This window comes from Oncorhynchus kisutch, linkage group LG29, assembly GCF_002021735.2.
Source record: "Oncorhynchus kisutch isolate 150728-3 linkage group LG29, Okis_V2, whole genome shotgun sequence".
In the NCBI taxonomy this organism is placed as follows: domain Eukaryota; kingdom Metazoa; phylum Chordata; class Actinopteri; order Salmoniformes; family Salmonidae; genus Oncorhynchus; species Oncorhynchus kisutch.
Window position 1 is genome coordinate 29,156,945 of NC_034202.2, and position 22,353 is coordinate 29,179,297.

The window sequence follows — 22,353 nt, forward strand, 5'->3', positions numbered from 1 at the left end:
AAAGGAACACTTATGTGAGATTGCTATTCATTGACTACAGCTCAGCGTTCAACACCATAGTACCCTCAAAGCTCATCACTAAGCTAAGGAAACTGGGACTAAACACCTCCCTCTGCAACTGGATCCTGGACTTCCTGACGGGCCGCCCCCAGGTGGTGAGGGTAGGTAGCAACACATCTGCCACGCTGATCCTCAACACTGAAGCTTCCCAGGGGTGCGTGCTCAGTCCTCTCCTGTACTCCCTGTTCACCCACGACTGCATGGCCAGGCACGAATCCAACACCATCATTAAGTTTGCTGACAACACAACAGTGCTATACCTGATCACCGACAACGACGAGACAGCCTATAGGGAGGAGGTCAGAGACCTGGCCGGGTGGTGCCAGAATAACAACCTATCCCTCAACGTAACCAAGACTAAGGAGATGATTGTGGACTACAGGAAAAGGAGCACCGAGCACGTCCCCATTCTCATCGATGGGGCTGTAGTGGAGCAGGTTGAGAGCTTCAAATTCCTTGGTGTCCACATCAACAACAAACTAGATTGGTCCAAGCACACCAAGACAGTTCTGAGATCCTCAAAAGGTTCTACAGCTGCAACATTGGGAGCATGACTGGTTGCATCACTGCCTGGTACGGCAATTGCTCGGCCTACGACCGCAAGGCACTTCAGAGGTTAGTGCGTACGGCCCAGTACATCACTGGGGCAAAGCTGCCTGCCATCCAGGACCTCTACACCAAGCGGTGTCAGAGGAAGGCCTTGAAAATTGTCAAAGACCCCAGCCACTCCAGTCATAGACTGTTCTCTCTTCTAACGTATGGCAAGCGGTACCGGAGTGCCAAGTCTAGGACAAAAAGGCTTCTCAACAGTTTTAACCCCCTAGCCATAAGACTCCTGAACAGGTAACCAAATGGCTACCCGGACTATTTGCATTGTGTTCCCCCCCCAACCCCTCTTTTATGCTGCTGCTACTCTCTGTTTATCTTATATGCATAGTCACTTTAACTATACATACATGTACATACTACCTAAATGGCCCGACCAACCAGTGCTCCAGCACATTGGCAAACCGGGCTATCTGCATTGTGTCCCGCGTTTTTCTCATACTCCTGCCTCTATTCTCTTTTACTAGTCCTCCCGGTTTTTGACCCTTGCCTGTTTTTCTGGACTCTGTACCCGCCTGCCCTGACCATTCTGCCTGCCCTGACCTCGAGCCTGCCTGCCACTCTGTACCTCCTGGACTCTGAACTGGTTTTGACCTTTTGCCTGTCCACGACCATTCTCTTGCCTACCCCTTTTGGATTATTTAATAAATATCAAGACTCAAACCATCTGCCTCCCGGGTCTGCATCTGCGTCTCGCCTTGTGCCCTTATACCATAAGGTTAATGGTGATTTTAAAACAGTTACAGAGTTCAATGGCTGTGATAGGAGAAGACTGAGGATGGATCAACAACATTGTAGTTACTCCACAATACTAACCTAAATGACAGTGTGAAAAGAAGGAAGCCTGTACATAATACACATTTTTTAAAACATGCATCCAGTTTGCAAAAAGGCACTAAAGTAATACTGCAAAAAATGTGGCAAAGAAATTCAAATTTTTCTTTGAATACAAAGTGTTATGTTTGGGGCAAATCCAATGCAACACACTCTCCATATTTTCAAGCATAGTGGTGGCTGCATCATGTTACGGGTATGCTTATAATCATTAAGGACTGGGTATCAGGTTTCAGGTATGACCCAGATGCAGACAGTGTCGAAGAAAGAAATGTTTATCTCTAGTACAGGGGCATGCAAATGACAGGTCAACGGCAGGCGGAGATCAGTAAGTGACAGGTCAACGGCAGGCGGAGATCAGTAAGTGACAGGTCAACGGCAGGCGGAGATCAGTAAGTGACAGGTCAACGGCAGGCGGAGATCAGTAAGTGACAGGTCAACGGCAGGCGGAGATCAGTAAGTGACAGGTCAACGGCAGGCGGAGATCAGTAAGTGACAGGTCAACGGCAGGCGGAGATCAGTATGTGACAGGTCAACGGCAGGCGGAGATCAGTAAGTGACAGGTCAACGGCAGGCGGAGATCAGTAAGTGACAGGTCAACGGCAGGCGGAGAACAGTAAGTGACAGGTCAACGGCAGGCGGAGATCAGTAAGTGACAGGTCAACGGCAGGCGGAGATCCAGAGTGGGTGCAAAAGGTCCAGAACGGCAGGCAGTCTCAGGGTTAGGGCAGTCAGTCTCAGAGTCAAGGCAGGCAGAACGGTCAAAACCGGGAAGGACTAGAAAACAGGAGCAAGAACAGACAGGAGCAGGGGAACAAATGCTGGTAGGTTTCACGAAACAAAACGAACTGGCAACAGACAAACAGAGAACACAGGTATAAATACACAGGGGATAATGGGGAAGATGGGCGACACCTGGAGGGGGTGGAGACAGGCACAAAGGCAGGTGAAACAGGGTGTGACACTGGGGAGTTTTTCAGGATACAAAAATAAACGGAATGGTTAAGCACAAGCAAAATCCTAGAGGAAAACCTGGGTCAGTCTGCTTTCCACCAGAGAGTGGGAGTGTTGAGGTTACTGTAAACTTGGTATTGTTTGATTGGTCAATGGTGGTTGATTTTGGGTTGAAAGGTTTCACCTTCAGATGTTATAAATGGAATGAAAAACTTTTGTTCTCTATCTTATCCTGTATCCAGTCCATGGAGGAAGGCTAGATGATCAATTCTAATTTCCTGGGCTTCTAGGCTTCTAGCCTAGTAACCATCACTTTGTTCATGTTTTGTCCTGTAAGTTAACCTTAGGATCTATATGTCTAGAAGTATGCTTTGTAATGGTTGATAATGCTTTGTAACTTAAGCTTTATGCCTGGTATGTGAATTAATTCATTGTACAATGTTAATTAAATATCTGCCTTTCATATAGACAATTCTCAGACCAATTATTGCTAGTCAACGTCAGCTCATTGCCTCATGCATGCTTGTATATTTTAATTATCTTTATGGAGTCAGGCTAATTGCTTAGTCTCATTACGAGTCACATGTGAGGTATTTATAATGTCATATGTAATGTATGTCAAATATGACTGCCCACTACACATTTATTATACAGCAATTCCAGATGAGCTGTTGTACTCAGAGGCTATCTCAAACAGATATTAACTGTGCACAAGCTGTCAAGCTCTAGGTTCCTGTTCCATCTGTCCAGGCCAAGGGGTCATTTCCTATGACCCTACTATGACCCATGACCCTACCCTACTGATGTGAGCATGACAACTATAGTATAGGGACATGCAATGTTCTGTATAATTCTATTTAATTGTAGCTGGTTTTACATCCCAGTCTTCACTGGGATCAATGTCAAAGGAAAGAGGGTTTTGATTCCTGGAAGTCAATGGAGTAGAACATGTACTGCATTCTTTCATGTTATCAATGACAATGAATGGAATTTCAATTTGAGAAATGCAATCATGTTTTTTGTTGTAAGGCTTTTTTGTAAAAAAAAAAAGGATTACTTACTACGACTGTGATAATGTGGTTGTCTCATCAAGCGGTCTTGAATGCACTAACCGTAAGTTGCTTTGGATAAGAGCATCTGCTAAATGACAAACACATATATGTAATGTGACCTACCATTCCCTGCCAGTGCCTCTACCGGACCTTTAAAAAAATAAAACAATGTAATGTAACATTTCATGTTTATTTTAACTAGGCAAGTCAGTTAAGGACAAATTCTTATTTACAATGACAGCATATACCGGCCAAACCCGGACCAATTGTGTGCCGCCCTATGGGACTCTAGCACTGAGATGCAGTGCCTTAGACCACTGAGCCACTGCATTTCCTAGCTCATCCAAATTCACTGTTCACCTTTCTATGTAAATACATATGCCAACATATGCATATGACAACGAGAGAACATTTTTGGACCCAGATGGTCAATGTAAAATTCAAGTGGTGTTGAGTTGTTGGAAATATGGAATGTTTGGCTCATGTGACCTACCGATCCCTGCCAGCACCTCTCTATCAGACCTAACCCTCGCTTTCTGTTCTTTGTTACATTTTTGCCCTTTTCGTGAAGTATTGTAATCTTCTGTTTTCAGACAGCATTAGAATTGTTGAGGTCTCTTACAACTAGAAACAAATGCTTTGGAAATTGTTAACATACGTGTAAATTCTATGAGTTTCAGTTTTTCTATTAGTTTTCATTATGAAACAGCTTCTACAGTAAGTAAACTCACTGCAGGGACAAGACACAGTAATGATTACACCATCCTAATGCAGAAAGGTCACTGAAACAAATATTGCCCTTCTCTTAAAGCTGTGGGAGTGTTTTGTTTGTGTCAGGCTTCAAGTGTTGTCTACTGGCTCCTGACATTAACCAGACATGCCTTCCAAATATCATGGCCTTTGAGACTGGGTCACAGCTGCTATTAATGAACCAGGCCTCCATGATAGCGCCAAAGACAGTACAGTATGAAGATAGGCAGAAACTGCTTCTCCAATAGAAATCCCAGATCACACTTGTAGGCGATGTCATGGTTAAGTTGGTTAGCTAAGCTCATGTGTAGAAACACGTCATCGGGTCTAACGGTTGTCTCGCACCAAACTGTGCATGTGCAGGCCATCAAATCAAAGTTACTCCTTCAATACATTTTTGACGAAAATGAAAAGTTTGTCTCTTCCACGAGTAATAACATGTTCCATGAGTAATAACATGTTCCATGAGTAATAACATGTAATAACACGTTCCACGAGTAATAACATGTTCCATGAGTAATAACATGTTCCATGAGTAATAACATGTAATAACACGTTCCACGAGTAATAACATGTTCCATGAGTAATAACATGTAATAACATGTTCCACGAGTAATAACATGTTCCATGAGTAATAACATGTTCCATGAGTAATAACATGTAATAACACGTTCCACGAGTAATAACATGTTCCATGAGTAATAACATGTAATAACACGTTCCACGAGTAATAACATGTTCCACGAGTAATGACATGTTCCATGAGTAATAATATGTTCCATGAGTAATGACATGTTCCATGAGTAATAACATGTTCCATGAGTAATAACATGTAATAACATGTTCCATGAGTAATGACATGTTCCATGAGTAATAACATGTTCCATGAGTAATAACATGTTCCATGAGTAATAACATGTTCCATGAGTAATAACATGTAATAACACGTTCCACGAGTAATAACATGTTCCACGAGTAATGACATGTTCCATGAGTAATGACATGTTCCATGAGTAATAACATGTTCCATGAGTAATAACATGTAATAACACGTTCCACGAGTAATAACACGTTCCACGAGTAATAACATGTTCCACGAGTAATGACATGTTCCATGAGTAATGACATGTTCCATGAGTAATAACATGTTCCATGAGTAATGACATGTTCCATGAGTAATAACATGTTCCATGAGTAATAACATGTAATAACACGTTCCACGAGTAATAACATGTTCCATGAGTAATAACATGTAATAACATGTTCCACGAGTAATGACATGTTCCATGAGTAATAACATGTTCCATGAGTAATAACATGTAATAACACGTTCCACGAGTAATAACATGTTCCATGAGTAATAACATGTAATAACATGTTCCATGAGTAATAACATGTTCCATGAGTAATAACATGTAATAACACATTCCACGAGTAATAACATGTCCTATGAGTAATAACATGTTCCATGAGTAATAAGATGTTCCATGAGTAATAACATATAATAACATGTTCCATGAGTAATAACATGTAATAACATGTTCCACGAGTAATAACATGTTCCATGAGTAATAACATGTAATAACATGTCCCATGAGTAATAACATGTTCCACTACTATTTAAGACATTGGCTTGAATATAGGTAGTGCCTTTACATTTTGATAAAATTAACCACTAATGAAGAATTTTTCACTTCTCTCAAACCCCAAACCTCAACCATCCAAACCCCGGCCATCCAGGACCTCTATATTAGGTGGTGTGAAAGGAAGGCCCGGAAAAGTCATAAACTGTTCTGTCTGCTTCTGCACAGCAAGCAGTTCCGGTGCATCAAGTCTGACACCAACAGGCTCCTGAACAGCTTCTATCTCCCATGACGTAAGACTGCTAAATAGCTAACAAAATAGCTAACGAAATAGCTAACAAAATAGCTAACGAAATAGCTAACAAAATAGTTACATGTACTATCTGAGTTGTCCCTTGTATTTTATTATTATTTGTGCACTGTCTCTATGCACACTCACAGGGTCCTACACACTCACACACACTGCCACACCAACACACACACAAACACTCATTCCATCATCTGCTCACTCACAATAATATGCACATACATTTAAAGTGACTCTACACACACGCACCCCCACTCACATACAAGCTGCTGCTACTCTGGTTTGTCTTATATTGTGTTGCCTAGTCACCTTACCCTTATATTCCTGCACATTGTAAATATGGTACTGGAACTGACCGTGTATATAGTATGCTGACTTACTTCATCGTGTTCTTCTTATTTCTTATTTTATATCTCATGTGTTTTTGTTCTAACTTATTATATTTAGTATTACATAGTTATTGATTACTGCATTGTTGGGTTTAGAGCTTGCAAGAAAGGCATTTCACTGTACTTGTGCACGTGACATTAAAAACTTTGTCTGTTTCGCAAGTGTTTCCGGAAGTCTGGTGATGTTTCGCCTCTGGGTTTAGAAACTCTGTGGTTGTAGAGAGAAATAAACATAGATGTCTGGCCACATACTAGTAGAACAAATTCATAGGATCATTCCTATTGCACATTTTATACCAGTAGAACACTGGTCACACCAGAGTCGATGTCCGCGCCCCCGAGGTAATCTCAACATTATCTTACTCCATTAAAATACACCTGAATCCACCGCGTACGCCGATGTCGGCCTTCCGCATCTTGTGGTAGAAGGTGGCAGAGCTCCAGCTGTGTTTGTCAGACCAGGAGACATTCCCAAAATCTGCCTTCTCATAAGAACGTCTGTAGTGTCTGAACAGATTTACAACACCCACAAGCGTCATGGGACTCGTCTGAAGTCGGTACCGCCAATCCGCCAGCTTCTGTCTGTACCGTCCGAACAGTTTGGCCCACACACTAACATGTACAGTAGTACTCACCATTGAAAGGTGACACTCTTAGGAACACGTACATGTCGGTTGTTTTGCTCTAGGATGCACACAAGACTCGTGTGCATCCTACAAGTTTAAAAAGTATGGAAGTACTTTGGTGCCAAAAAAAGGGGTTAAATATGAGTCAATTTAAAATAAAAATCTGAGCTTTCTTATCTTTCAGATAGGCCTAAATCCATAGACACTTCTAAACCTTTCTTTTTTTTACTATCTGTTTTGCCATTTATGAAACGTTATTCAATGCGTATTATTCAAAGTCGTTTTTTTCATGACAATTCAATTCAGATTCATTTAGTTTCTAGACTGCAAGATGTGAAATATTTGAAAATATTCCTATGTAATCATGGGGACTAAGTAGCAATTGGCTTATCCTTTTGAGTATGCTCCGCCTTCTTCTTAATATTCATGATCACTCTTATAAATAGGTGATCATGACCCATCCATGTGGGTGCTTCTGTAGTCGTATCTGAACTGGCTGGACGTGCACCTGAAGTTGTATTGGAACAAGGAAGCCAGGGGTAGAGCATCATGTCAAAACCGTTTTCAGACCACGATAAAAGGAAGCAGATCTCCGTGAGAGGTCTTGCTGGTGTGGAAAATGTTGCAGAACTGAAGGTCGCTTTCAACAGGCATCTCCATTTTACACTGGTCAAGGACAGAAATGTGGCAAACAAACGGGATTATTACTTTGCTCTCGCCAACACCGTGCGCGACCACTTGGTGGGCAGGTGGATCAGAACCCAGCAGTACTACTATGAGAAAGATCCCAAAGTAAGTTCCACTGTTCAAATGCTCATATCATCTGTAGCCTCCTAAAATCCACAGAATAGAATAGAACAAATCAAATGGAATATCAACTAATATAATATAAACGAATATAGCATAAACTAGTATAATAGAAACTAATATGATAGAAACTAATATAAAGAAAGAGAGAAACAAATGGAATAGAATGGGATGTCAAATGTCCCCTTTAGTTTCACAGTAAAATCTACCAATGAAAAATAGACAACATTATTAATTTATCATGAAGAGCATTCCATGTTAAAAAACGGAAATATATGGGCATACTGTGAGAACAGTAAATAACATAGTAATATTGTATTCTAGTGGTCTTGGTCATACCACCCAATATTTTACTAATTAATTTATTATTGTGTGCATCCGACCTCTGGTGATAATCCCATCATTCCAGTGGCCAGTGTTATGGGCAGGATAATAGGCAATTTAGGACATATGGTTTGAAAATATCATATTTTTACATTGTAGTTGTCAGATTATTTTACCCAGAGCTACTTAGAGTAGTGAGTGCATACATTTTTAAAACTTTCTTTTCATACTGATCCCACATGGGAATTGAACCCACAACCCTGGTATTGCAAGTGCCATGCTCTGCCAACGGAGCACAAGATCATAAGAGCTTCAAGGCAATTTAATATCATACCTATCACACATACTGTATACTCTTATCACACATACTGTTTACTCTTATCACACATACTGTATACTCTTATCACACATACTGTTTACTCTTATCACACATACTTTATACTCTTATCACACATACTGTATACTCTTATCACACATACTGTATACTCTTATCACGCATACTGTATACTCTTATCACGCATACTGTTTACTCTTATCACACATACTTTATACTTTTATCACACATACTGTATACTCTTATCACACATACTGTATACTCTTATCACACATACTGTATACTCTTAACACAGAGTGAAATGACACATTTGAAGCCTGGTTGTATAATTCACTACTGTAAGGGTATTTTACATCTTATTTTACTGTCCACAGAGGGTCTCTGTCCCTGGGTTACTTCTCTTTGCCAACTGTTGCATTGCTGCATTAATGCAAGCGGTATCACCATGACATTTCCAATTCACTAGTGCTCCTCAGCTGTGATGACCTGCCGATGTTGTGCTGTAATACTAAACCTCTCTGTGACCTTCTCCCCCCGTACATGTAGTTCACCCAGTTCAACCTAGAGCCGATATGGCTACAGCTGTAGGAGTAGCAGAGGTGCCAGTTGACATCAACGAGTGTAAAGGAGCAGGGGAACACCTTGTTTTCATACACTCATTGATTTGTTTTTATCAGACTGAGCCTTCGATTTGGTTCATTCGTTTTATCAGACTGAGCCTTCGATTTGGTTCATTCGTTTTATCAGACTGAGCCTTCGATCTAGTTAATTTGTTTTTATCAGACTGAGCCTTTGATTTGGTTAATTAGTTTTATCAGACTGAGCCTTCGAACTAGTTAATTAGTTTTATCAGACTGAGCCTTCGATCTGGTTAATTAGTTTTATCAGATTGAGCCTTCGATCTGGTTAATTAGTTTTATCAGATTGAGCCTTCGATCTAGTTAATTAGTTTTATCAGACTGAGCCTTCCGTGTAGTTGTGAATCAGCCTCTTCCATAACTACCTTATTCATGAAACATCCTTACAGACAGTGAAACCTAGTCAGTAAAGATGAACAGGATCTAAAGAGATCTTCTTGACACAGAAAAAAACTCAATCAGATATCAATATTGGAGTGAAAGGGACTGAATGATTGAAACATCAACGAGTGCATTTTAATTCACATGTTTAATTGAGTATTGACTGGTTCATTTACACATATGATATCATAATATATTAATCATCTAATGAAACCACACACTCTTTAGTTTTATGATTTAAAAAAACATTTTCTCATGGGTATGTAGGAGGTATGCTGCGTTCTGTACTGTGCAATGGAAATATCTAGACGGACAGTCCTGACCTGCAAACCTATATTTAAATCTCAGAATTGGCTCAAATTAGGTTACTGTAAGGGTCAGGGTAAGGGTCAGGGTAAGGGTCAGGTTTAGGGTCAGGGTGAGGGTAAGGGTCAGGGTTAGAGTAAGGATCAGGGTTAGGGTAAGGGTAAGGGTCAGGGTTAGGGTTAGGGTCAGGGTAAGGGTCAGGGTTAGGGTTAGGGTAAGTGTTCGGGTAAGTGTCAGGGTTAGGGTTAGGGTAAGGGTAAGGGTATGGGTAAGGGTAAGTGTCAGGGTAAGTGTCAGGGTTAGGGTTAGGGTTAGGGTAAGGGTAAGGGTAAGGGTAAGGGTAAGGGTAAGGGTAAGGGTAAGGGTAAGTGTCAGGGTTAGGGTAAGGGTATGGGTAAGTGTCAGGGTTAGGGTAAGGGTAAGGGTATGGGTAAGTGTCAGGGTTAGGGTATGGGTTAGGGTCAGGGACAGTTTTAGATGGTTATTTTGCAGGTCAGCAGTGTCCTTATAGTCTCCCCTGTGGAATGAGTTCATTTCTGGATAATATTTTTGACCATTTAGGGGGCCCTCTTTGGTTCAAGAGCACCCCCAGTGGTTAGAATATAATATTTAAGAGATACCTTGACCCAACATATCATACTTGTACCCACATTGTTACCAATTTTGTGATAGATGTTCATATTTGTTTAGTACACATTTAGCTGCACATTTACACCTCTTTTGGAGGGTTCACTCGTACACTGTACCCCCAGAGTACAACATTAAGTAATTTATTAGACTTGATACACAGCCCTCAACATACTTGATACACTAGCCCTCTACATACTTGATACTCTAGTGTATCAGTACCCTCCCTGGTACAGCTACAGTATGTTTTCAGACATCTCTTTCACTATTCATGAGTATCACACATAGACTAACCTTTACAACAACCCCAGCTGAAGCTATTTTTGCATGAGCCAAAATGCCAATGTTATGTAACACCAACAGCAATCTGTCTCCCGTAGCACCTATCACCTCTCTTCTCTGTCCTTTGCCCCCTCCTCTCTGCCCTCCCCCTCCTCTCTGTCCTCCGCCCCCTCCTCTCTGCCCTCCTCCCCCTCCTCTCTGCCCTCCGTCCCCTCCTCTCCCCTCTCGCCCCTCTACTCTCTCTGCCAGAGAGTGTTCCAGACCTCCCTATCCAACAAAAAGAGAACAACATGTGAAATGTCAAAGGCTAAACTACTGTAAGGCTCAGGTGTCAGATTTCCACGCAGTCATTCACCAAGTGTTCAACAGTCCTTAAAATAATTCAATGCACTTATTAAAACAGCAGACTCTGACTCATTGGGTTAGAGACTTAATAAGATGGCCGTACTCTTAATATTGTCTCTCCTCTGGATGTTAGCTCTGCCATGGTATCCCACTCTCATCTCTCTCTCACTCTATCCCCATCATCTCGTCCTCAGCGTGTGTACTACATCTCCCTGGAGTTTTATATGGGTCGCACCCTGCAGAACACTATGGTGAACCTGGCCCTGGAGAACGCTTGTGATGAGGCCATATACCAGGTGAGCGTTGCTCACAGTCATACAGATCGCTTTTTCATTGCTGTGGCTCACCACTGCAGTCAAACTGACTGCACCTTCTGTAACATAACTACATTTTCTACCCTCATTCATTTTGATTTATTTGTCAAAATATCTACCCCTGTTCTAACTGAATGTCATGGCCGCAGAGCTGTAATTTTAACCTGACTTGACCTGAACCCCTTTGTTCCGTAGCTGGGTCTGGACATGGAGGAGCTGGAGGACATGGAAGAGGATGCTGGCCTGGGAAATGGTGGTCTTGGCCGTCTTGCCGGTCAGTTGCCTAGCTACTTCCTCTCACAGAGAGAGTGCGACATTCGTGTGCCTTAGACAATTGTATGAATTATACTAGAATGATCAAAACATTAAAATAACGATATAACATGATAATAAACATGATAAGTTCATTTAGCCTGTGTAACCCTAACCTAAGCCTTCCCTGGTCATCAGCATGCTTCCTGGACTCAATGGCTTCTCTAGGCCTTGCTGCCTATGGTTATGGTATCCGCTATGAGTTTGGCATCTTCAACCAGAAGATTGTCAATGGCTGGCAGGTAACCTATAAACACTCCTATGCTTTTTAACTTTTTCTTTGGTTTCCCCATCATGTTCAGACCATAAGGGGAGTACTGTGAAACAACGTTGCCCGACAGACTGTATTACATTTCAATTTTTGTCATTTAGCAGATCCAGAGCAACTTACAGTTAGTGCATTCATCTTAAGACCGCTAGTTGAGACAACCACATACCATAGTAGTAGAAAATACACTTTCCCTCAATAAAGTAGTTATCAGCAAAGCCAGTGCAAGTAGGAACATATTATATTTGTTGTATAACCCAATGATTGACAGGTTGAGGAGGCCGATGATTGGTTGCGTTACGGAAACCCCTGGGAGAAGGCCCGCCCTGAGTACATGCGCCCCGTCAAGTTCTATGGCAGGACCGAGCACACCCCAGATGGTGTGAAATGGGTTGACACTCAGGTGAATAAAGGACAGGGGACGGGGTGTGATTGAGCATATGAGGGAGATGTGTGTGTGTGTGTGTGTGTGTGTGTGTGTGTGTGTGTGTGTGTGTGTGTGTGTGTGTGTGTGTGTGTGTGTGTGTGTGTGTGTGTGTGTGTGTGTGTGTGAGAAGGGAGAGAAAAACAAGGTGTTGCTACGGCAACTGGATGCCACCAATATGGATTCTGTTAGCAGGTTTCTTTATGTTCAGTCTCTTGTAATTGTTTTGACAGGTAGTGTTGGCTCTGCCATATGACACCCCTATTCCTGGCTACAGGAACAACATTGTCAACACCATGAGACTGTGGTCTGCTAAGGCCCCGTGTGACTTCAACCTGAAAGACTGTAAGTCTACACTTTGCTTGGCTAATTGTTTTCACCTTGACTGGCTGCATTCCACCATTTCATATGCTTATTTTGTCAAATCTGAAAATGGCTAACATGGCTACTCATGTAGCATGACATAATTGGCCCCCGGGAACCATTATCCTTAGCGTGTGTTTTTCCCTTTCTCAACAGTCAACGTTGGTGGCTACATTCAGGCTGTGTTGGACAGAAACTTGTGTGAGAACATTTCCCGCGTGCTGTACCCCAACGATAATGTAAGGATAGATTTCTCTCTAATATCCATGTGCAGCGATTATATACTGTATATACTGTACAGTGCATTCAGAAAGTATTCAGACCCCTTCCCTTTTCCACATTTTGTTATGTTACAACCTTATTCTAAAATAGATTAAAACCATGTATACCCCATAATGACAAAGTGAAAACAGGTTTTTAGAAAATGCTACACATTTATTAAAAATAAAAACAGATAACTTATTTACATAACTATTCAGACCCTTTACTATGAGACTCGAAATGGATCTCAGGTGCATCCTGTTTCCATTGATCATCCTTGAGATGTTTGTACAACTTAATTGGAGTCCACCTGTGGATTGGACATTATTTGGAAAGGCACACGCCCGTCTATATAAGGTCCCACAGTTGACAGTGAATGTCAAAGCAAAACCAAGCCATGAGTTGAAGGAATTGTCCATAGAGCTCCAAGACAGGATTGTGTCGAGGCACAGATCTGGGGAAGGGTACCAAAACAATTCTGCAGCATTGAAGGTCACCAAGAACACAGTGGCCTCCATCATTCTTAAATGGAAGAAGTTTGGAATCACCAAGACTACTCTTAGAGCTGGCCGTCTCGCCAAACTGAGCAATCGGGGGACAAGGGCCTTGGTCAGGGAGGTGATCAAGAACCCAATGGTCACTCTGAAAGAGCTCCAGAGTTCCTCTGTGGAGATGGGAGAAACTTCCAGAAGGACAACCATCTCTGCAGCACTCCACAAATCAGGCCTTTATGGTAGAGTGGCCAGATGGAAGCCACTCCTCAGTGAAAGGCACATGACAGCCCGCTAAAGGACTCTCAGACCATGAGAAACAATTGAACTCTTTGACTTGAATGCCAAGCGTCACGTCTGGAGGAAACGCAGCACCATCTCCAACATGGTGGTGGCAGCATCATGCTGTGGGGATGTTTTTCTGCGGCAGTGACTGGGAGACTAGTCAGGATCGAGGGAAAGATGAACGGAGCAAAGTACAGAGAGATCCTTGATGAAAACCTGCTCCAGAGTGCTCAGGACCTCAGACTGGGGCAAAGGTTAAACTTCCAACAGGACAACGAACCTAGCACAGCCAAGAAAACGCAGGAGTGGCTTTGGGACGAGTCTCTGAATGTCCTTGAATGGCCCAGCCAGAGCCCGGACTTGAACCTGATCTAACATCTCTGGAGAGACCTGAAAATATATGTGCAGCGACGCTTCCCTTCCAACCTGACAACGCTTAAGAGGATCTGCAGAGAAGAATGGGAGAAACTCCCCAAATTCAGGTGTGCCAAGCTTGTAGTGTCATACCCAGGAAGACTCAAGGCTGTAATCACTGTCAAATGTGCTTCAACAAAGTATTGCGTAAACGGTCTGAGGAGGGATATGATGGGGGTGTGGAGGTCTATGTAAATGTGCTATTTCTAAAACCTGTTTTTGCTTTGTCATTATGGGGTATTGATGGGTATATTGAAAAGGGGAAAAAACCCATTTCATCAATGTTATAATAAGGCTTTAATGTACCAAAAGGTGGAAAACTCAAGGGGTCCAAATACTTTACGAATATACTGTAGATATTATATTTTAGATATAGAACATATTAAAACATGTCTGATCTATATTCTGTATGTCTTCCCCCCCCCAAAAAAAACGTCTGGTATTGACTGGAATTTGAAAATAAGTGAATTGTGTTGAATTCAAGATGGCGACAGACAGATGTGCAGGTCAGTGTGGATTCACCACTACATGTCTTTCTCCCCAGTTCTTTGAGGGCAAGGAGCTGCGTCTGAAGCAGGAGTACTTTGTGGTGGCCGCCACTCTGCAAGACGTCGTCCGTCGTTTCAAAGCCTCTAAGTTTGGCTCCAGAGAGGTCGTCCGCACAGACTTTGCCGAGCTACCAAACAAAGTGAGAACCCACTATTGGTTATTCAAACCTATACTGATATGTTTTCATGTCACTTACAGTTGTGCACGATTCGCTCTCTTTCTTTTAAAATAAGTTGAAATTGTTGTTTCATTTACAATGTATTTGTTTGATTTGCAACGACACCGGACCCAAAGAATTATAATCAAAACTGACATTTCTATTTTTCTAGTCAAAAAATGGCCTGGACTAAATTATTCAAAATTCCAATTAATTTGGCAATTGTGTCATTTATCTCACCTGTGGTAAGTTACAGGTGCCTGCAGAATAAAAATAACCGTTCAACCTGAAAAGAGAAGACTGAACATTTTGCTCCATTGTAAAGTGCAAGGGTGCCAATATATGTGACTGCAACTGTCTCCATGTCACTGGCTTAAGTATAGTTGTATTGATGACTTGTTCTGGTGTGAATGAATAAAGAATATGAAGAATGAAGAATAACAATGTACTCAATGTCTTTCACATCCAGGTTGCCATCCAGCTGAATGACACTCACCCTGCCATGGCCATTCCTGAGCTGATGAGGGTCCTGGTTGATGAGGAGAAGCTGGGTTGGGACAAGGTGAGTGGAAGCTGATGAGGGTCCTGGTTAATGAGGAGCTGGAATGATTTTTATATACACTAGATAACTGATTGGGGGTGCTGTGTTGAAGCCACCTTGCCTCCATCTTGGCACTCCCTCACCATTGTAAACAACTATTTTAAAAGCTATATAAATGTATGTATTAATGTCTACATGTGTTTTTGCCACATGTATTATATTACAGACACCTTAATGCATACTTTTAAATTATATTATATGAGCTAAACATACAAATAAAACATGAGAAAAATGGATGACTAATGTTACTGTCCCCACTACAACACACACATACTTAAATTAATAATGATACCAGCAGGGGGCAAACAATACCAGTGTAGTAGAATGTGTAGGCTTGGCAACACACTACAGATAAAGATTTAGAACAAATGTAAAGCTAGGACTACTAAGACTACCATTAATGGATCCTACTTCTGTCTAGAGAGGGTCAAATGAACCATGAGGTATATAAATGGTATTATCTTACCTCTGTCTCTGTGTGTGTCCAGGCCTGGGACGTGTGTGTCCGTACATGTGCCTACACAAACCACACCGTGCTGCCTGAGGCCCTGGAGCGCTGGCCCATTGACCTGTTCCATCACCTGTTACCCCGTCACCTGGAAATCATCTTCGAGATCAACCATCGCTTCATGGAGGTACGTGAGACAGATGACACAAAAACTAATGGTAGCCTACCATACAGAAAGTGTTGATTACAGATCAGTGTTCCTTAAGCTTTATCTAACTGAAACTATTGTACCACAATGTATTATTATAGGCTAACTTTATTGAAATCCAACTTTGTTACAGAATATTAATGTCCACCTTGTGGAAACCTAAACCTTTGTTTCACCTGTCCCTCCAGTATGTTGCCTCTAAGTTCCCTGGAGACCACGACCGTATGCGCCGCATGTCCCTGATTGAGGAGGGAGGATGCAAGAAAGTCAACATGGCTCATCTGTGTATCGTTGGTTCCCATGCTGTCAACGGCGTGGCCCGCATCCACTCTGAGATCCTCATCGCCACTCTGTACGTGTCCTACACAAACACAAATACATTGAAATCATCATATTTCAACAGCACAAACGCAACACATACACATTATGATAACATTGGTGATGGGTGCACATTTTTGATTGGATTTGTTTTAAGAGCTAAAGTGACCTAGTTTGATATTGTTTGTGCTACTATGTGCAGGTTCAAGGACTTCTATGAGTTGGACCCACACAAGTTTCAGAACAAGACCAATGGGATCACCCCCCGTCGCTGGCTGGTTATGTGCAACCCCGGCTTGGCGGAGGTCATCGCAGAGGTGCGGGGTTGTTGCAAAAGTGTTAGCATTTAGAATGGAGTGAGAGATTTTCACTGGATGTAGCCATTTGTCTATATGAAGAAATATATATTCATCCTTATATTCATAGAATCATTTATAATTACAGTGTAGTTAAATAGATGTTTCTGTTCTTGATGATAGTATCAGTAAGTGGATACTTGCACACTTAACATTTCTCATGTCATCCCGTTGGTCAGAAAATTGGAGAGGAGTTTATCCGTGACCTTGACCAGCTTAAGCGACTGTTGAAGTTCATTAATGATGATGCTTTCATCCGTGACATCGCCAAAGTCAAGCAGGTGAGTCTCACTAAGTTGTCACCTCTGGTGTTTACTAAGATACTGTAACAGTATATGTATGTCTGTGTTAACTCCACGCCCCCATCATATCCCACCTTATGTAGGAGAACAAGCTGAAGTTCGCTGTGCATCTGGAAGAGCACTACAAGGTCAAGATCAACCCCCAGTCCATGTTTGACTTCCAAGTCAAAAGAATCCACGAGTACAAGAGACAGCTGCTCAACTGTCTGCACATGATCACCTACTACAACCGTTAGTACTACTTTGGCACTCACTCACTCACTCACTCACTCACTCACTCACTCACTCACTCACTCACTCACTCACTCACTCACTCACTCACTCACTATATACCCCTCTGTCTCTTTATCAGGTATCAAGAAGGAGCCCAACAAGCACTGGACCCCAAGAACCATCATGGTCGGAGGAAAGGTATGTTTGGTGCCCCTCAGCCTTCACAGCCAACCAGCGTGTAGTAACAGGAAGTACATATAGAACAATACCTCTCATCCACAACTCACTGTTATTATGCAACGCCCTCTCCCCCCTGCTTTGCTCCCAGGCTGCACCAGGCTACCACACAGCCAAGATGATCATCCGTCTCATCACAGCTATCGGTGAGGTTGTCAACCATGACCCTGTTGTCGGCGACCGCCTCAAAGTCATCTTCCTGGAGAACTACAGAGTCACCTTGGCTGAGAAAGGTGACTGACTAACCTGTAACTCCATGGGTATCTGTTGTTGTACCGTATACTCTTCTTGTACTGCATCCCTATGCTTATAGTTTTGCTCACCCTCCTTGTCTCCTCCCAGCCATCCCCTCTGCCGACCTGTCTGAGCAGATCTCTACAGCTGGCACCGAGGCCTCTGGCACTGGTAACATGAAGTTCATGCTGAATGGTGCTCTGACCATCGGCACCATGGATGGAGCCAACGTGGAGATGGCCGAGGAGGCCGGAGAGGAAAACCTCTTCATCTTCGGTATGAGAGTGGAGGATGTGGACGCAATGGACGCCGGCAAAGGGTGAGCATGGGGATCGGAAGGCAGAGAGGACACTGGGTTAGGGTAAGGGACAGGGAAGTAAGGAGAAATTGATCCACAGGAATGGGAGTGCTGTAAGTGGAGAAGGGGGTTACAGAGGCCGTGCCAGTCAGGATACAGAGGTTGTACCAGTCAGGATACAGAGGTTGTACCAGTCAGGATACAGAGGTTGTACCAGTCAGGATACAGAGGTTGTACCAGTCAGGATACAGAGGCCGTGCCAGTCAGGATACAGAGGCTGTACCAGTCAGGATACAGAGGCTGTACCAGTCAGGATACAGAGGCTGTACCAGTCAGGACACAGAGGCCGTGCCAGTCAGGATACAGAGGCTGTACCATTCAGGATACAGAGGCTGTACCAGTCAGGATACAGAGGTTGTACCAGTCAGGATACAGAGGCTGTACCAGTCAGGATACAGAAGCTGTACCAGTCAGGATACAGAGGCTGTACCAGTCAGGATACAGAGGCCGTGCCAGTCAGGATACAGAGGCTGTACCAGTCAGGATACAGAGGTTGTACCAGTCAGGATACAGAGACTGTGCCAATCAGGATACAGAGTTGACAGTGAGGTCAGAGGGAGATAGACAAGTGACAGGGCAGACATACTGACTGGCCAGGTCTCCCTTGTATCTCAACGTTTAAGATAACACATGTTTTTCTGTTTAAGATAATAGAGAGACAAAACCAAACTGGAGAGAGCGTCCTTCTGAAAAGCGAGATATAAACACTGCCTTTGTCTTGCACAGATACCATGCCTCTGAGTACTACAACCGTATTCCCGAGCTGAAGCAGGCCATGGACCAGATTGCTGGCGGCTTCTTCAGTCCCAAGCAGCCTGACCTCTTCAAGGAACTTGTGGACCTGCTGATGCACCACGACAGGTAATCACATCAACACACACGCTCACTCACACTCGCTCACACTCACACAGAGGGCCATGCAATGACCTTGGGTGGGGTAGGTGCTCAAAGTTTTTTTTAAAAGGGCACACTCACTCATCACACATTGTAGAAGTAGCAAGCTAGAACCACAGATGAAAGGGAGTTAAGCATCTTTGCCCCTGTTGGGGTGGGCTATACTAGCTGATCATCAGTAATACAGGCCAGATGAATTAGCTAGTTAACTAGGCTATGCTATCAAAACAAGCACACTAGTCCTTACTTATTTGAATTTTTTCTGCTCTGACAAACAGTCTACCTGCAGTTGCCCCTTCCCTGGCCCTGACCATGAGATAGAACACATGCTAGCAACCCCAAAGTAACCTACTGGTGGTATTTTTTTAATTCGCTACTAGGTGGCTCACATAGGCAACGAAGATGAGCACAGCAACTCACTGCGCCAGTGGCAGAAGGGTAGAGAGGGGACTTTTTTCAAGATTTATGAGTTGAGGAGAAATTATCTAGTTTGATAGGCAAGTTGTTGTATTTAACATTACAAGATAGAAAAGAGATGATTTCATGTGTTATTTCATAGTTTTGATGTCTTCACTATTATTCTACAATGCAGAAATAAAGAAAAACCCTTGCATGAGTAGGTGTGTCCAACCTTTTGATTGGTACTGTAAATATATTTTTTATACCCCACCAATCAAAAGGGAAGGCTTTATGTGTGCAGATATGTATTTATTCATATCTAATGTTTTATGCATAGGTTCAAGGTGTTTGCTGACTACGAAGCCTACATCAAATGCCAGGACAAGGTCAACCAACTGTACAAGGTCAGTGTTATGGCTAAACAGCATAGGTCCTAGGTCACCTAGTTAAGGTATCTGTCCATACCTTCTCAAATATTGCACTGCAAAAAGTGAACTCTAAGCAAGCCGAAATATCTTATATTAGATGAGAATTTTTCTTATTTCAAGACATTTTTCAAGATATTTTATCTTAATAAGACGAAAAAGGTCAAATATCTTGAAAGACGATAAATTACTCGTATTAAGCCTTTTTTAGGTTGCTAAGACAAAAACAAGAAAAGCACACTCAACTTAAGTGAATTATCACTCAATATAAGATATATAGGCTTGCTTAGATTTCACTTTATGCAGTGTGATCTCAACAATCTTTCCTTCCCTCCTGTCTGTCCCTCCGTCTCTCTCTACTAACAGAATCCCAAGGAATGGACCAAGATGGTGATCCATAACATTGCAGGCTGTGGTAAATTCTCCAGTGACCGCACCATTGCCCAGTACGCCCGAGAGATCTGGGGCATGGAGCCCAGCCTGGAAAAGATCCCTGCCCCCGATGAGAAACTCAAATAAGCTGTCCGTCCAATCCCATCCCCACCACTTACCCCATGCTACTGCTGTTAGGAGATAAGCACCATTAGATACGTCTGAGGAGAATGGCAAATAATTTCTCAAAGCACTTGAATGACTGTAATGATTGATGTCTGTCTAATTTGTCTCATACACAGAGTTCTGGCTATTCACACATACCTTATTGTGACAGGTCTTGAGACCAGAATAGCAATAAATGAAGCAATGCCTTCTGTTTTGTAAAAATAGAGATGTGAATTTACGGGTGTTCGCTGTTCCGTCACTAATCAGACCGTGCAGGTAGTTACAATCTAAACTGCTGTTGTGGCGAAGACATGAGTTGTGTGGTGGATTTTGTGTTTGGTTGTGCATTCTGGAGTTTATCAAAATGTATGTAGGCTTGGATCCATTCTGAATGAGTTCCTGTGGTCTGAAATGCAAGAGTAGGTTGAGCTGTGTGTTTTTTATCTTAGCTTGAATGCTATCAGTATCGTGCATGCATTCTCAAAGCATAGACTCTAGTCCATGATGAGAACAATCATTCTCTTAGTGTACTGCCATGACCGTGCTGTGTTTGCCCCTCTTAGCGGACAATAGACACTGGCCCTGATCAGGCAGCTCAGAGCGTCTGCTCTTTTCTGTCCATAAAATGACATGGATCGGTTTGCCCCTCTACATCCCATCTACCTTACATGTATGGCAGTGTGGACTGGTGAGGGTAGAACATCTCATAATAGTGGTCGCAACGGACTGGATGGAATGGCTTCAAACACATGGAAACCATGTGGAATCCATGTGGAAACCATGGGGAAACCATGGGGAAACCATGTGTTTGATGTAGTTGATACCATTCCAGATATTCTGCCCAGACATTAAAACAAGCCCGTTCTCCCCAATTAAGGTGCCAGCAACCTCCTGTGATGTATGGTGCCTAACCCTCTGAGGGGACACAGGCCTGCATCAATATGTTGTCTGAATCTCCCACAGAAGGGTTGCTGAGGGGAGGACGGCTCAAAATAATGACTGGAATGGAGTAACAGGAATGGAGTGACAGGAATGGTATCAACAACATGGAAACCATGTGTTTGATACTATTCCGTTCCAGCCGTTACTACGAGCGTGTCCTCCCCAATGAAGCTGCAACCAGCTACCTGTGGATCTAGTCTTTTTACTTTTTAATTGTGTAGAAAAAACAATGCTAAACAGCTTTATGTTTCGTCTTTACCTGAAGAAAAGAACGTATCCATGTAGTCTATTTGAAGGTCTCTGAGGGCTCGCCTGGGAACCAGTGAAGCAGAGCAGCGGAGGGGTGGGATAACACAGCTGCTCCACAGTTGGAGGAAGCATGTCAGTGTTTTGATGTTGGAACCCACATAATGGCCTGCCACCCTTTCTGAAACCCCAGCTCTCTGTTTGTTTCACCTTACGGCTGTCAATAATGCCAACTGTGGCCAACGAAGCCTCATCCTCCTACCCCATCTTTTCAGGATGTTCTAGTCTAGTTATACAAACACATTAAAGTATACTAGACACTAAGGCCTTTTGTCTTTTCTTCACCACGCACAAACATTCCACTATCAGCATGGGCATTCTAGAGATGTTGCATCTTAGAATTGAAGACACATGTCCCTGAACTGAAATTATGAAACAGTATAGTTGCCACCTCCCACTGGGCACAAACTGGTTGAATCAACGTTGTTTCAATGTAATTTCTCAACGTATTGTGACAAGTCACCCAAAGAAAGTCAACAAAAAACTGTTGTTTTGAGTGGAAATTTAAACCATAGAGTTATGTCATCAT

The 22,353-nt window shown here is 42.7% G+C and overlaps 1 protein-coding gene across 1 annotated transcript; it reads left to right on the forward strand.

Annotated features, from left to right (window-relative positions):
* The first annotated feature begins 7,623 nt into the window (after positions 1 to 7,623).
* pygma (phosphorylase, glycogen, muscle A) lies at positions 7,624 to 22,088 on the forward strand. Its single transcript, XM_020465795.2, has 20 exons — positions 7,624 to 7,953; positions 11,400 to 11,501; positions 11,715 to 11,793; positions 11,970 to 12,073; positions 12,371 to 12,502; positions 12,757 to 12,868; positions 13,043 to 13,125; positions 14,882 to 15,025; positions 15,513 to 15,605; positions 16,133 to 16,279; positions 16,489 to 16,652; positions 16,821 to 16,935; positions 17,154 to 17,255; positions 17,360 to 17,507; positions 17,629 to 17,687; positions 17,818 to 17,959; positions 18,069 to 18,279; positions 19,045 to 19,179; positions 19,949 to 20,015; positions 20,403 to 22,088. The coding sequence occupies exons 1-20, from the start codon at positions 7,711 to 7,713 to the stop codon at positions 20,553 to 20,555; spliced, it is 2,535 nt and encodes an 844-aa protein (XP_020321384.1). The 5' UTR covers positions 7,624 to 7,710; the 3' UTR covers positions 20,556 to 22,088.
* The last annotated feature ends 265 nt before the right edge of the window (positions 22,089 to 22,353 follow it).

Excerpts from the sequence above, each read along its gene's own strand:
- pygma (XM_020465795.2), top strand. The coding sequence starts at position 7,711 with ATGTCAAAACCGTTTTCAGACCACGATAAAAGGAAGCAGATCTCCGTG. Across the intron at positions 7,954-11,399 it reads ACTATGAGAAAGATCCCAAA|CGTGTGTACTACATCTCCCT; the intron begins GTAAGTTCCACT and ends TCTCGTCCTCAG. Across the intron at positions 19,180-19,948 it reads CTGCTGATGCACCACGACAG|GTTCAAGGTGTTTGCTGACT; the intron begins GTAATCACATCA and ends TTTTATGCATAG.